The sequence below is a fragment of the Oncorhynchus mykiss genome, chromosome 8 (genome assembly GCF_013265735.2).
Source record: "Oncorhynchus mykiss isolate Arlee chromosome 8, USDA_OmykA_1.1, whole genome shotgun sequence".
NCBI lineage: Eukaryota > Metazoa > Chordata > Actinopteri > Salmoniformes > Salmonidae > Oncorhynchus > Oncorhynchus mykiss.
In genome coordinates this window covers 61080797-61095932 of record NC_048572.1, presented here as the reverse complement: position 1 = coordinate 61095932, position 15136 = coordinate 61080797, and the positions used below count along the sequence as shown (strand labels likewise).

The window sequence follows — 15136 nt, the reverse complement described above, 5'->3', positions numbered from 1 at the left end:
TTCATCAGAGGTCTAATATTGGGCTACCAAACACCCTTCCATTATGTCAGTAACTTATGGTTACGTCCCAAATGGCATCCGTTTCCTTTATAGTGCACTATTTTTGACCAGGGCTGTGACGACTGTGGAATTTTGACTACCGATTAAACCATGAATAGTCCAAATTATTTTTGCAGCAAAATGTTTTGAGCTCATAATGTATCACAATGCATCTTTGAAAATGATATATGACACACCTAATGAACACAATACAGCTTGCGGTGACACCCCTGTCTCAAAGTGGAAATACAGTGCATTCGAAAAGTAATCAGACCCCTTGACTTTTTCCACATTTGACTTTAAAGCCTTATTCTAAAATGGATTAAATATTTTTTTCCGCCTCAATCTACACACAATACCACATATCGACAAAGCAACATTTTAAATATTTTTTTTTAAATGTATTACAAACAAAAAACATAAATATTACATTGACATAAGTATTCAGACTCTTTACTTAGTACTTTGTTAAAGCACCTTTGGCTTTTTAGGTTGTATGGGGAGCATTACTGCACAGCTATTTCAGTTCTCTCCAGAGATGTTCGATCGGGTTCAAGTCTGGGCTCTGGCTGGGAAACTCAAGGACATTCAGAGACATGTCCCGAAGCCACTCCTACGTTGTCTTAGCTGTGTGTTTAGGGTCGTTGTCCTGTTGGAAGGTGAACCTTCGCCCCACTGTGAGGCCCTGAGCATTCTGGAGCAGGTTTTCATCAAGGATCTCACTGTACTTTGCTCCGTTTATCTTTCCCTCAATCCTGACTAGTCTCCCAGTCCCTGCTGCAAAACAACAACAAAAAATTCACACAGCGTGATGTTGCCACCACGCTTCACCGTAGGGATGGTGCCAGGTTTCCTCCAGATGTAACGCTTAGCATTCAGGCCAAATAGTTCAATCTTGGTTTCATCAGACCAGAGAATCTTGTTTCTCATGGTCTGGGATTCATTTAAACGGGCTGCCATGTGCCTTTTACTGAGGAGTAGCTTCCGTCTGGCTGCAGATATAGCTGTCCTTCTGGAAGGTTCTCGCATCTGGAGCTCTGTCAGTGACCATCGGGTTCTTGGTCACCTCCCTGAACAAGGCCAGCTCTAGGAAGAGTCTTGGGGATTCTAAACTTCTTCCATTTAAGAATGATGGAGGCCACTATATTATTGGGGACCTTCAATGCTGCAGACATTTTTTAGTACCCTTCCCTAGATCTGTGACTCAACACAATCCTGTCTCAGAGCTCTGCAGACAATTCCTTTGACCTCTTGGCTTGGTTTTTGCTTTACCGTGCAACTGTGGGACCTTATATAGCCAGGTGTGTGCCTTTCCAAATCATGTCCAATCAATTTAATTTACCACAGGTGGACTCCAATCAAGATGTAGAAACATCTCCAGGATTATCAATGGAAACAGGATGCACCTGAGCTCAATTTCGAGTCTCACAGCAATGCAGTCTGAATACTTATGTTAATAAGGTATTTCTGTTTTTCATGAAATGTACATATATTTCTTAAAAAACAGTTTTCACTTTGTCATTATGGGTTATTGTGTGTAGATTGATGAGGGGAATTTTTTTTTAATCAATTTTAGAATAAGGCTGTAACATAACAAAATGTGGAAAAAGGGAAGGGGTCTGAATACAATGTAAAGCTTATCCTCCTGACCATGCTGTTCTGCTCCTAAAATGATGACTAACTTTACCCTATTCATGTAAAAATGTAAAACTGCTATTTGGTAAATGACTGTATCTCAACTTGAAAATAAAGTTGAATTCACCTTCCCTCCTAAAATGAATGTGATAAGAGGATTATTTTCCTTAGTTCACGGTACCAGGGCCCATAGGCCTCTGGTTACAAGTTGTGTATTTTATAAGAAATAGGGTGCCATTTCCTATACATCCCCTGTTTAGTTTCGATCAGCAAACTCTTGTCCCATTCAGCTCACATTACCCACTGCAATGTTGAATAATTGCAAATGGTAATCCTGAACAGGCTATATTTTTTGTTGTACCATGTTTCCTCTCCGTAGACAATTCAATCAATACCATATATGCATTTGTGTGATCTGCCCATGTAAACAATGAATTTGCCAATGTAAACACTGACAACATTATTAACCCCGGCTTTGGAAGGCACAGGACAATCACGGGATACGGTTGCGGTCACAATGTGGTATGAGAGCACCACCCCTCTCACACCTGCACTACTAGGCTATAACGCAGATGACAACAAGCACAAACATCATAAGAAACTACATATCTGGTAGTGACCAAGCTTGATTTCTGTTAAGCTAGTTTTCGGCCCAGAATTTGAATCCAATCTCGATTCTGCAGCGAAGCAATGCTTGTTTAGAGCGCAGTCCATATTGATGCTACAATGTATGCAAGCACTTCATGTATCAAACCGGTGAGTTGGTGGCATGCACGAGAAGATGTGAGTGACAAATGATGACAACCCAAACTAACACATTGTTGTCACACTTAAACTCACCTAGGGACACTTCACAGGCTTTGCGCAACTGGGAATGGTGAGCTTTTCTCACCTCCTTATCGGCTAAAATCTTCTCCAGTGCTCGGGTTAAAAACATGTTTTTCGTTTTACTGTCATACATGATGTGATGGAACCGTAGTCAAAGCAGCTGTCCCATGGACATAAAGCTGTTCTTGTAGTCTTCTTTTTTTTTTTGCCGAGTCTAATATAGGAGTACTAAGTAGAAAGCTAAATATCCTTTATTCCAGAAAGGAAATCCCACCAATTTCTAATAACAACCTGTCAGCGCCATGTTGAAAGGAAACGTCATTCCGTGACTCCACAATAATACTGTTACACTGACTGTGACCCCTTAGGTCACTTTACTTGTCTTGTGATCAGTTACAACTCATTATTCTCACCGAACATGATGAGTTGCTTGAATCTGTAGAGAAAAATATACTACATTGGTTATCTGAATTTCCCAATTCGTTATTATTGATTAGAGGGGACATTGATATTACTATAGATAATTCAACTGATAGATGGCCCCCAAGTCAGCCAAACAGGCAGAATTTGGGTTTAATACTTTTTATGGAAAAGCTGGAGTAACAAAAGAGGTTCCAGACAGTCCAGAATGGATTTTTGGCTTCTATCCAAATGTACTGATAGTTAGTGTGTTACTACAAATATTTGTATTACTCCCCTCAGAGACCATAGGGCCATTTATATCCATGTCAAAATATTTACCCCTGATACTAACCTTGGTAAAGCATCCTACTGGAAGCTAAATTATTAAATAATATCAAAATGACCAGAAATACAGTGTAGACATTGTTAATGTTGTAAATGACTATTGTAGCTGGAAAAGGCTGATTTTTTATGGAATATCTACATAGGCGTACAGAGGCCCATTATCAGCAACCATCACTCCTGTGTTCCAATGGCACATTGTGTTAGCTAATCCAAGTTTATAATTTTAAAGGGCTAATTGATCATTAGAAAACCATTTTGCAATTATGTTAGCACAGCTGAAAACTGTTGTCCTGATTAAAGAAGCAATAAAACTGTCCTTTAGACTAGTTGAGTATCTGGAGCATCAACATTTGTGGGTTTGATTACAGGCTCAAAATGGCCAGAAACAAATACTTTCTTCTGAAACTCATCAGAAAGAGGAGTGGGAGTGCACAACTGAGCAAGAGAACAAGTACATTAGTGTCTAGTTTGAGAAACAGACTCCTCACAAGTCCTCAACTGGCAGCTTCATGAAATAGTACCTGCAAAACACCAGTCTCAACTTCAATTGTGAAGAGGCGACTCCGGGATGCTGGCCTTCTAGGCAGAGTTCCCCTGTCCAGTGTTCTTTTGCCCATCTTAATCTTTTATTTTTATTGGCCAGTCTGAGATATGGCTTTTTCTTTGCAACTCTGCCTAGAAGGCCAGCATCCCAGAGTCGCCTCTAGAAGGCCAGCATCCCAGAGTCGCCTCTTCACTGGTGACGTAGAGACTGGTGTTTAATGAAGTTGCTTTTACTCAATTATAAGGAATTCTTATCACTTTACATCCTTGTAGCGCCTAAAGATTTTGCAATTGTTTTAGATGCCATTCCCTCAGGTGTTGCTTTATTATTCAGGAACGTATCACGACCTGACCATGAGAACATACCTACACGTAACACTGTTGACTCGTCAGTAGGAAAGATTTACATTTTAGTCCATGCAACAATAATGGAGCTATACGAGCCTTGTTTCAACAGGATGTTTTATCTATACCTTATGTCATGCCTTATTGGAATGGTTTTATTGATAAAGTCTGTTGGAAAAAAGTTTGGATGTTGCTACACACATGCTTATTAACAAAATGAAGGAAGTTTATTTTAAAATTATTCATAAATATTATCGTGCCAACCACTATATGAAGAAGTAAAAAAATAAACATTAATTCAAATTGTACCTTTTGTAATGACCACCCAGAAACAGTGTTGCATCTTTTTTGGCATTGTATTCATGTAATAAAACTGTGGCAAGACATCAGTAGATGTATAACTGAACACATTTATGAAGATGTTCTGCTTGGATTCTTTACCTACGACAGAAATAAGCTGAAACATTATGTAATTCATTTCATTATTCTTTTAGCCAAATGTACTATTTCACAAAACGTAAATACAAAACACCACATTTTATTACCTGGCAAAAAGAAATGGAACTATATTTTAAGATGTGAATATTGTTACTGCAGGGTGGGGGGACAGAGCATCAACTTTTGCACTACTGTCCAGTTTGATCAATGTTTCAGCATTGTTTCACTGTATTATGCCCACCCCAAAAATACTATATTATATTTGGACACTGTCCAAAGTAGCCTTGAAAAAACATCATTAACCATCTATCAAATAAAAGATAACTCCCATTGAATATGATATAGTTCACCCAAATAGCAAAATGACATTGGTTTCCTTACCCTGTAAGAAGTCTATAGACTAGATGACAACAATCAATGCTTTGGTTTTGTTTATCTGGCCACTGTTTCAAACGCTATATTTTTAGCATGTGTGGCACAAATCCAATGCAAGACAACGGTACCTATACTGAAAAAATATATAAATGCAACATCAAATCAAATTTTATTTGTCACGTGTGCCGAATACAACAGAGCTGTGTTCAAATTCCCATACTAACATAGTATATACTCCATAATATACTATTAGTTCATTTTAGTATACTGTAAACGAACGGTATGCTTTCAGTTGAGTGTACTAGAGATTCGCCTGTCTACCGGAAGTTGATGCTATTGCTATGCAACCTTTTGCTAGCTTGTTAGCACAACAAATGACTAGCTAGACTTCGAGTGTGTTCGTAAATTCAATCTGGAGAGCCAGTGCACTCTGGGCGTTTGTAAATTCAGAGCTTTTCACTCTCATGGCACACACAGTCCTGCTGCCACACACAAGTGAGAGAACACCTCACTCTGACCATTTTACTCACCCTTGCAGAGCTGGCTAGGACATCACGTCCAAATCATCCTAAAGTATTTCAAATGGATTGTGTAGCTCAAAGTCCATTGTAGATGATTTGGACATGGGTGAAAGTTTCTAATATTGATACCAAGACTTGAAATGGATTTGTGCCACAAATGCTATAACCACAGATAGAAGGAGCAGTTACCAGTATCTTCCCTAATGTTTGCATTTGGAAACAGTGGGATTAGGGCCTAATGGATTTATTTCAATTGACTGATTTCCTTATATGAACTGTAACTCAGTGAAATTGTTGCATGTTAAATGTATATTTTGGTTCAGTGTAGGACAAATGCATCCTTCATACAGTATTACATCCCTACTCTGCCACCTTGAGTACAGCCGCCTTACCTGTCAGGGTCAATGGAAGAAGACAGTCCACAGCGCCACAGTGTTTGCATACCAAATGGCACCTTATATCAGTGGTCCCCAACTCCAGTCCCCCACTACCCACAACAGTACACATTTTTTGTTGTAGCCCGTGACAAACTGATTCAACACATTGAGGGCTTGATGATTCTTTGAATCAGGTGAGTTTGTCCAGGGCTACAACAAAAATGTGTACTGTTGTGGGTACTGGAGGACTGGAGTTGGGAAACACTGCCCTATATAGTGCACTACTTTTCAAGAGGGCCCATAGGTAAACAAGTAGTGCATTGTGTAGGGATTAGGGTAGCATTTGGAACACACCCATGACCAGTTTTAATCATGTTACATGTTTATTTCCTGCTCCAACAAGCACTTCTTGACCAAAAATCGCGATTCAATTCAATATTTATTTTTCGGAATTTTAATTGACAGATGTCAAGAATCGAAGGAATTTGTAAACAGTGTGTCCACAAATAATGTACATTTTCTTTCTTATGATGTCAACCATATAGCATAGGCATTAACTTGTAATTAAAACACTGTCATTTCAAATTAAATAAATATAATACTGCAACAAAAAAAAGAAAGAAAAAAGAACATAAATCTACAATCTACCTGAAATTGTCCTTACATCCAGGTCAAATCCTTATTTTACGCCACATACAAAGACTGATAAACAGCACTACACAGGGCGGTAAGAGTGAGAGCTCCTCTCTCCTAGCTCCAGAGGAACAGTAGGTTTGACGGTGAGGATCACAAGAGTACCAGAATTCTGCAACAAACATCCTGGTACATTAGGTACAGTATAGGCTGAAAAGGTCTAATGATGGCAGCAAGTCAACCAAAAATCCTAGAGCCAAATTCTTCACAGTCCAAAGTCAGCCTTATCATTGAGTTCCATTACATGAAGTCAAGAGCATTTCAGAATCAGCAACATCCCAACTTCAATCAATTAGTAGGAAAAGTAGGCACTGAGAAACATAATACTGTAGCCTTTCACTAATCGATTCAATAACACTAAAGTTAGGAGAATTCTTGTCGCAAAATGTAGTCTAGCTAGAATTGTGATTCATTTGCAGCTGGATTACTCTACGTATTCTACTTTTTCTTTCACATGGAATGGAATGTCTGACTAAGAGTTATGTGACTTATTCCCATTAATAATAGTGTCTGGTCCTGAAACATTATTACATGCAGCAATTATGTCTATCACAACTACTACCGGATGCATCACACTGTTATTCTAGCTGACAATGTCAGTCATTTTACTATAAAGAGCTATGGTACCTTTCCATACTAACGGTAACATGTTATAATATCCCATAGTTTTAAAGCTATTAACTCTAAACCAACAGCCACAGTGTATCATGTAAGTAAAAAATAATGTTTTATTGTCACATACACCAGATAGGTGTAGTGAAATGTGTTGTTTACAGGCTCAGTGCTATTCCACCTGCCCAAATTCAACATAGATGCATAGAAAAGCATAATTTTAGCTTCTAATATTTAAATGCTAAAATAAACTGAAAATTGAGATTATTCCACCAAATAATTGTCTAGTTATTTCACTTGGGGAAACACATCAGCTTCATTTGAGTATTTCTACAATATTGCTTACCACATCTGACTAGCAGGTGTCCTCAACCACCCTGTAAAACCAACAGCAATATGTACTTCAATATTGCATGTTACACCCATTAACTACTTGTTTCAACGATCTTGCTGCTAGTGATACAAGCTAGAGGTAGCTTGTATCACTAGTCTCCGAGAAGTAGTGCTGATCTAGAATCAGGTCGCCTCTGTCCATGTAATTGTATTGATTACGGAGCTGTGGGAGTTAGTAACTCCCAGCCCTAAACTTGATTTAGCACTGCTTAAGAAATTAGTCTGATTTCCTTTGAATTAACACAAATATACAATACAAATACAAAAGAAACTTCACCAAAAGGCAAAACAAACAACCTCAGCAGCCATGATTGATATCACTTTGACAGTTGTTCAGTAGGACATGCTCTATCGTAGACATAGTGAGTAGTTGGACATTATAATAATTATTATCGGTTACACAATACATAGGAGAAGTGGCCCTGCTGTTTGTAAATCAAATAATCTAGGCATCCAGTTACAGACCTAATAAGCTAATCTAAACTACTGGCCAGACTCCTAGTCTTCGCTCGAAGGTAAGGTGAAAGCCGGTGACAGAGGCTACTTACTAAACTACTGACTAACGAATGTGAAATAGTGGTTGGTTTGTGTGGATTAGCTAATCATGGGAAGCACAGCAGAGTCTCTTTGCACCAGCAGGGGGTCTGGTTCTGCTCCACCACAGAGCCAGCAGGGGGTCTGGTTCTGCTCCACCACAGAGCCAGCAGGGAGTCTGGTTGGTTAAAACATTGTATGTGTGCCAAACGGCACCTTATTCCCTATGTAGCGCACTACTCTTGCCCTGGTCAAAAGTGGCACACTATAAAGGGAATAAGGTACCATTTGGGACGTAAACATTTCAATTAGGATTTTTGTCTGAAACAAGACATGTTAATAAGAGATCGGTAAGCAAAAGATGCCTTCGTTCTGTAAAGCCCATGGCACACGAAGCAACACTGAGGGGGGTCATCATGAGTGCACTTAGCCTGTGCCCCAAATGGCACCCTATTCCCCATGTAGTTCACTACTTTGGACCAAAGACCTATCGGCCATTGTCAAATGTATAGCACTGCATGTATATAGAGAATAGAGTACCATTTAGGATGCAGCCCGAGTGTGTCTGAAATAGAACTAAGGCGAGGGATATATTTGTGGGCCTGTCTATGAGGTAACCATGGAGAAATGATTCCAATTCCAAACGTATCCAGACACATCTTTTCCAAGTCAACCACTCATCATTACACGCAGGTCTGGGGCGATACTGAATGACATTTCCAGATTGTATGGAAAGGGAAGGCAATGCTCAATGTGTGCTTTTAATACAGCTTGCCATTAAATAATAGGGGAAAAGAAAATGACCTTGCATAGTAGAGGATTTAGTTTATGCTCGCTGGCCAAGCTGCTTAGCTCAGTCACCTCGTCATGCTGAGGTCTTAGAATGAACACTAAAACTGAGCAATGGAGGATATTATTCATGTCATTTTCACCTAGCGCCACGCAACAATACCATCACTATGATCGTTCTCGAGAAGTATCGAAGGTGCACTTTTCTAAAGAGATGATATGCATTCTCTCCCATGACCGAAACAAACCAAAGAGAAAAGGACACCAACATACTAGGTAGAGGAAAGATTTGCTAACTGGGGTATCCATCCCAGTGTCTTCCTGTATACATGTTGACCAACCGCTGCCTGTCTGAGTGACGTCTTGTGCGTGTGTGTGTGAACGTATCCTATAATACCATACGAAAGGCAGACATTGCAGAGACTGTGGATGGCAGGGCGGTAGGAGTTGCCCTCAGACGCGGGCAGACACCTGTTCCAGAGAGCGAGCGGGAGGCCGAGGGGCCGGCGGGGTTGTTGCTTTCAGGCTCTTCAGGCTGTTCCCCGGGCAGCTCTGGCTGCTGAGGCCCCTGTTGAGGACGGGGATGATGGGAGGTTCGTTGCGTGGTATATTAACAGGACAGGAGCGGGTACGGGCGTGTCCCTTGTGTCCCCCGGCATGGCAGATGAGGTCGCTCACCGTGTCCATGGGCGAGAGGTGTTTCAGCCAGCGCTCCAGACGCTCTTCCTTGTACTTGATGGAGTACCAGGTGAGAAAGATGAAGATGAAGCCAATGAACTTGAGGCTGGCGGCCAGGCCGAAGTAGACGAAGCGGAAAGAAGTGACATCGTACTCCCAGCAGGAGCCGTGGACACCACAGTCCTGCTGCCACAGCATACAGGTTGTGTCGATCACCGCCCCAAAATAGATGGGAGTAGGTATGTAGGCTGAGGAGAGAGAGGAGAGAGACCGTTATGATACAGAAGAAGTAGATGGTTGTAGGTATGTAGGCTGAGGAGAGAGAGGAGAGAGACCGTTATGATACAGAAGAAGTAGATGGTTGTAGGTATGTAGGCTGAGGAGAGAGAGGAGAGAGACCGTTATGATACAGAAGAAGTAGATGGTTGTAGGTACAGTGCCTTGCGAAAGTATTCGGCCCCCTTGAACTTTGCGACCTTTTGCCACATTTCAGGCTTCAAACATAAAGATATAAAACTGTATTTTTTTGTGAAGAATCAACAACAAGTGGGACACAATCATGAAGTGGAATGACATTTATTGGATATTTCAAACTTTTTTAACAAATCAAAAACTGAAAAATTGGGCGTGCAAAATTATTCAGCCCCTTTACTTTCAGTGCAGCAAACTCTCTCCAGAAGTTCAGTGAGGATCTCTGAATGATCCAATGTTGACCTAAATGACTAATGATGATAAATACAATCCACCTGTGTGTAATCAAGTCTCCGTATAAATGCACCTGCACTGTCATAGTCTCAGAGGTCCGTTAAAAGCGCAGAGAGCATCATGAAGAACAAGGAACACACCAGGCAGGTCCGAGATACTGTTGTGAAGAAGTTTAAAGCCGGATTTGGATACAAAAAGATTTCCCAAGCTTTAAACATCCCAAGGAGCACTGTGCAAGCGATAATATTGAAATGGAAGGAGTATCAGACCACTGCAAATCTACCAAGACCTGGCCGTCCCTCTAAACTTTCAGCTCATACAAGGAGAAGACTGATCAGAGATGCAGCCAAGAGGCCCATGATCACTCTGGATGAACTGCAGAGATCTACAGCTGAGGTGGGAGACTCTGTCCATAGGACAACAATCAGTCGTATATTGCACAAATATGGCCTTTATGGAAGAGTGGCAAGAAGAAAGCCATTTCTTAAAGATATCCATAAAAAGTGTTGTTTAATGTTTGCCACAAGCCACCTGGGAGACACACCAAACATGTGGAAGAAGGTGCTCTGGTCAGATGAAACCAAAATTGAACTTTTTGGCAACAATGCAAAACGTTATGTTTGGCGTAAAAGCAACACAGCTGAACACACCATCCCCACTGTCAAACATGGTGGTGGCAGCATCATGGTTTGGGCCTGCTTTTCTTCAGCAGGGACATGGAAGATGGTTAAAATTGATGGGAAGATGGATGGAGCCAAATACAGGACCATTCTGGAAGAAAACCTGATGGAGTCTGCAAAAGACCTGAGACTGGGACGGAGATTTGTCTTCCAACAAGACAATGATCCAAAACAAAAAGCAAAATCTACAATGGAATGGTTCAAAAATAAACATATCCAGGTGTTAGAATGGCCAAGTCAAAGTCCAGACCTGAATCCAATCGAGAATCTGTGGAAAGAACTGAAAACTGCTGTTCACAAATGCTCTCCATCCAACCTCACTGAGCTCGAGCTGTTTTGCAAGGAGGAATGGGGAAAAATGTCAGTCTCTCGATGTGCAAAACTGATAGAGACATACCCCAAGCGACTTACAGCTGTAATCGCAGCAAAAGGTGGCGCTACAAAGTATTAACTTAAGGGGGCTGAATAATTTTGCACGCCCAATTTTTCAGTTTTTGATTTGTTAAAAAAGTTTGAAATATCCAATAAATGTCGTTCCACTTCATGATTGTGTCCCACTTGTTGTTGATTCTTCACAAAACAATTTTATATCTATATGTTTGAAGCCTGGAATGTGGCAAAAGGTCGCAAAGTTCAAGGGGGCCGAATACTTTCGCAAGGCACTGTATGTAGGCTGAGGAGAGAGAGAGGAGAGACCGTTATGATACAAAAGAAGTAGATGGTTGTAGGTATGTAGGCTGAGGAGAGAGAGGAGAGACCGTTATGATACAGAAGAAGTAGATGGTTGTAGGTATGTAGGCTGAGGAGAGAGAGGAGAGACCGTTATGATACAGAAGAAGTAGATGGTTGTAGGTATGTAGGCTGAGGAGAGAGAGGAGAGAGACCGTTATGATACAGAAGAAGTAGATGGTTGTAGGTATGTAGGCTGAGGAGAGAGAGGAGAGAGACCGTTATGATACAGAAGAAGTAGATGGTTGTAGGTATGTAGGCTGAGGAGAGAGAGGAGAGACCGTTATGATACAGAAGAAGTAGATGGTTGTAGGTATGTAGGCTGAGGAGAGAGAGGAGAGAGACCGTTATGATACAGAAGAAGTAGATGGTTGTAGGTATGTAGGCTGAGGAGAGAGAGGAGAGACCGTTATGATACAAAAGAAGTAGATGGTTGTAGGTATGTAGGCTGAGGAGAGAGAGGAGAGACTATTCTAACACAGCATGCATGTGGTGTCAATGTGGAAGTGGAGATGTACGTGGAAGACAAGGACAGAGGAGCGATACATACTCATTCAGAGGTTAAGACACGTTTCAATTTTTAAAACCTTATATTTTTAGAGTAATTACGTTTTGAATATTGGCAATAAAAAGGGGGGGGGGGGGGGGGGGGGGGGGAATGAACCAAAGATTTTTTTGGATTACTGTTCAGTTCCTCTTAGTAATTTTCTGACATGAAATGGGAACCTGTTTTTTTAAATTACATTTTGAACCAGAATCAAATGTTCCAATGGGACCCTATCCCTATATAGTGCACTACTTCTGACCAGAGCCCTATGGCACTAAATAGGGACACACCCTAAAAAATAACCACTCAGTATTGAACTCTGTATTTCACTGAAGCTGCATCACTCACCAAGGGTCCTGAGGAGAACAAACTGCATTCCGAGTGCAAAGGGTCTCTCCTGCTCTTCTACGGACCTTGAGGAGAGGAGGAAGAAGGGAGGAAATGGTGAAGATAGAGGTGCAAAATGATGATAACCTGGGAATCCTTGAAAATGTTTTATTCCATCCTGATTCTAGAAATCATCCAACCGGGATCACAGAAAGTTACCATCATTTTGCAACCCGATGACGAGAACTCACAACCACTACCTCACAATTCCTTCGATAAGTGTGTTTTGTTCAGTGTCTATTCTGGGTCAATACCTAAGAGTGACAATGATGGCAGAGGGCTGAGCGCAGGCCGTGATGAGTGTGACGATGAAGAGGAAGATGAGGAAGGGAATGAGGGTGCTGCAGGTGCGGTCACACTTCCCCGACACGGCATGGCCGTTCTCGTTCAGGTAGGTCTTGACGATGACCAGCTGCAGCTGGTTGACTTGGCCGTTAGAGGAGGGGGTGATGACCTGCCTGCTCTGGACACACGCACAGTCAGAGTAGTTCCTGATCTGAGAGACGGAGAGGGAACAGAACACCAGGCATCATTGTGAGCTCATCTTATTGTACTATGGAAGTAAACTTCTAAGGCGCAACTGTGCGTACACAAGAAGTGTGTTATTCAAGTACTACCAATGTAGACTGTACACGGATGCTTAATTAATGTTTGTTCAATGGTCAGTAAGCTATAACTAGGGTCTAACAATATTGTTTTTTCTGATCAGGTAACTCACATTATGGCCAGGAAAAACTCCTGGCCCTAGCTTTAGGTAACTTTCCAAAAATGCCCAGGTATTGCAGAAAATCCTGTTTGGAATACTTCTAGAAACAGGAGGGAATAAGCAGAAAATCTGGGAATTTGGGGAAAGTTACGATCATTTTGCGACCCTACATTTGTGACTGAGGGACTCACTCCTGTGCTGTCGTTGCCCACACTGCTGCAGCCTGCCAGGCAGGGGTTGAAGTAGGTGATTCCGTCTGAGCCACAGACTGGAGCGTACTCATGGATCTTACAGCCACAGTTCACATTACACCCTCCAGTCAGGTTACGATGGGTCATAGTCAGAGTAGGACTGAGAAAAGTGAGGGAGAGAGATTATTTAGAGGGGGAGGAAAATAGGTGGGAAGAGAGAGAGGGAGAGAGAAAAGAGGGGGATGAAGAGAGCTAAATAACGTAAGACATTTTCCACTATCACAACATAATTCTTATTCAGACTGATTAAACAATGTTAAGAAGACTATCTTACCATGCTGCTATTCAAAGGTCACATTTACACTGAGATTTGCTGCACCAAAATACATTGCTCACAACCGGGGGCAATTACACCAGTTAGCATGTGTACACTTGCTTATTGAACATCTCATTCCAAAATCATGGGCATTAATATGTCAAGTTCTTCCACACCAATCTCGACAAACCATTTCTTTACGGACCTCGCTTTGCACATGGGGGTATTGTCACGCGGAAATAGGAAAGGGCCTTCCCCAAACGGTTGCCACAAAGTCGGAAGCACAGAATTGTCTAGAATGTCATTGTATGCTGTAGCGTTAAGATTACCCTTCACTGGAACTAAAGGGGCCTAGCCAGAACAATCAAAAACAGCCGCAGGCGGTGTACTTGTACACCGCCTGCGGCTGTTTTTGATTGTTCTTGTACACCGCCTGGACAGGACGCTAGGCTATTGCAATGCCTTGCCTTACCCTCCTCCACCTAACTTTCCAGTAGGTACTATGCATTGGGGCAGCTAGCCTTCTCCTGGCATCTACCAAAATCAGATTCATTCATAAGGCTGTCCCAGACTAAAAAAAATGTTTGTCGATCGCAAGTCGTCTGTTCTTTCGAGCAATTTGAAACGTGTATTTTTCCATATATAGACACACCCAACGTGTTTTAGTAAAATCAACTATATGCATTGAGCTTGTCTGATGCTTTAAGCTTACTGTTTGTTGAAATAAGACAAACGACTCAAGAGGGAGGCAGCGATTTAGGGAGGCAGCGAAAAAAACAACCTGACACAACCATCCTCCTCCTGCTGGCTTCTCAGATTCTGCCATTACTCTCCTGAAGTTGTCGGTAATAGGCTACACTAGGAGTCAGTAACCTTTCATGTGGAATGCCAATTTATCTTACCAACCTAAAAAGTAACTTCTATTGTCATTGCCAACTATGTAAAAATATCCCACATAAAGCCAACAAATAAAAAACATTGCAGGTAGAAAATATACTGATAAAAAAAAAAGAATCTCCTATAAATCACATCGGCTACCCATGGCCTGTCTGCAACGAACTTGCAACATTGTATAAAATATTCTGGGCCCTCAGGGTATCCAGCGCCAGTGAGCTCGAGACAGACACAACTGTAGGCTATTTGCGCAAGGGATAAGAAGCAGTGCTTGACTTGGGCAGGAGATCACCGGAGCGGAGTATCAGTACCTCAAATGCTCTGCTAATTGATCTCTTGTTCCTCTTATAGAATATTAGCTTAAAAGTATTGTGGAGCTCCTGCACCTAAATACAAATAGCACCAGCACCCAAAATGAGTACCAAACCCTATTT

General features: G+C 41.5%; 1 protein-coding gene across 4 annotated transcripts in view; it reads right to left on the bottom strand.

The window, feature by feature from the left end:
• Nucleotides 1-6268: 6268 nt before the first annotated feature.
• The window catches only part of LOC110530270 (solute carrier organic anion transporter family member 5A1), a 35407-nt gene continuing 26539 nt past the window's right edge, over nt 6269-15136 (bottom strand). For 3 of the 4 annotated variants that reach the window (XM_036985872.1, XM_021613192.2, XM_021613191.2), the window contains exons 7-10: nt 13493-13652; nt 12850-13091; nt 12557-12621; nt 6269-9795 (exon numbers count right to left, since the gene is read on the bottom strand). In XM_036985872.1, the coding sequence (XP_036841767.1) occupies nt 9323-9795; nt 12557-12621; nt 12850-13091; nt 13493-13652 (940 nt within the window). In that variant the 3' untranslated portion in view covers nt 6269-9322. Of the gene's footprint in view, nt 9796-11593; nt 12110-12556; nt 12622-12849; nt 13092-13492; nt 13653-15136 lie in introns of those variants that run through there. The other variant, XM_036985873.1, reaches the window with a different exon arrangement.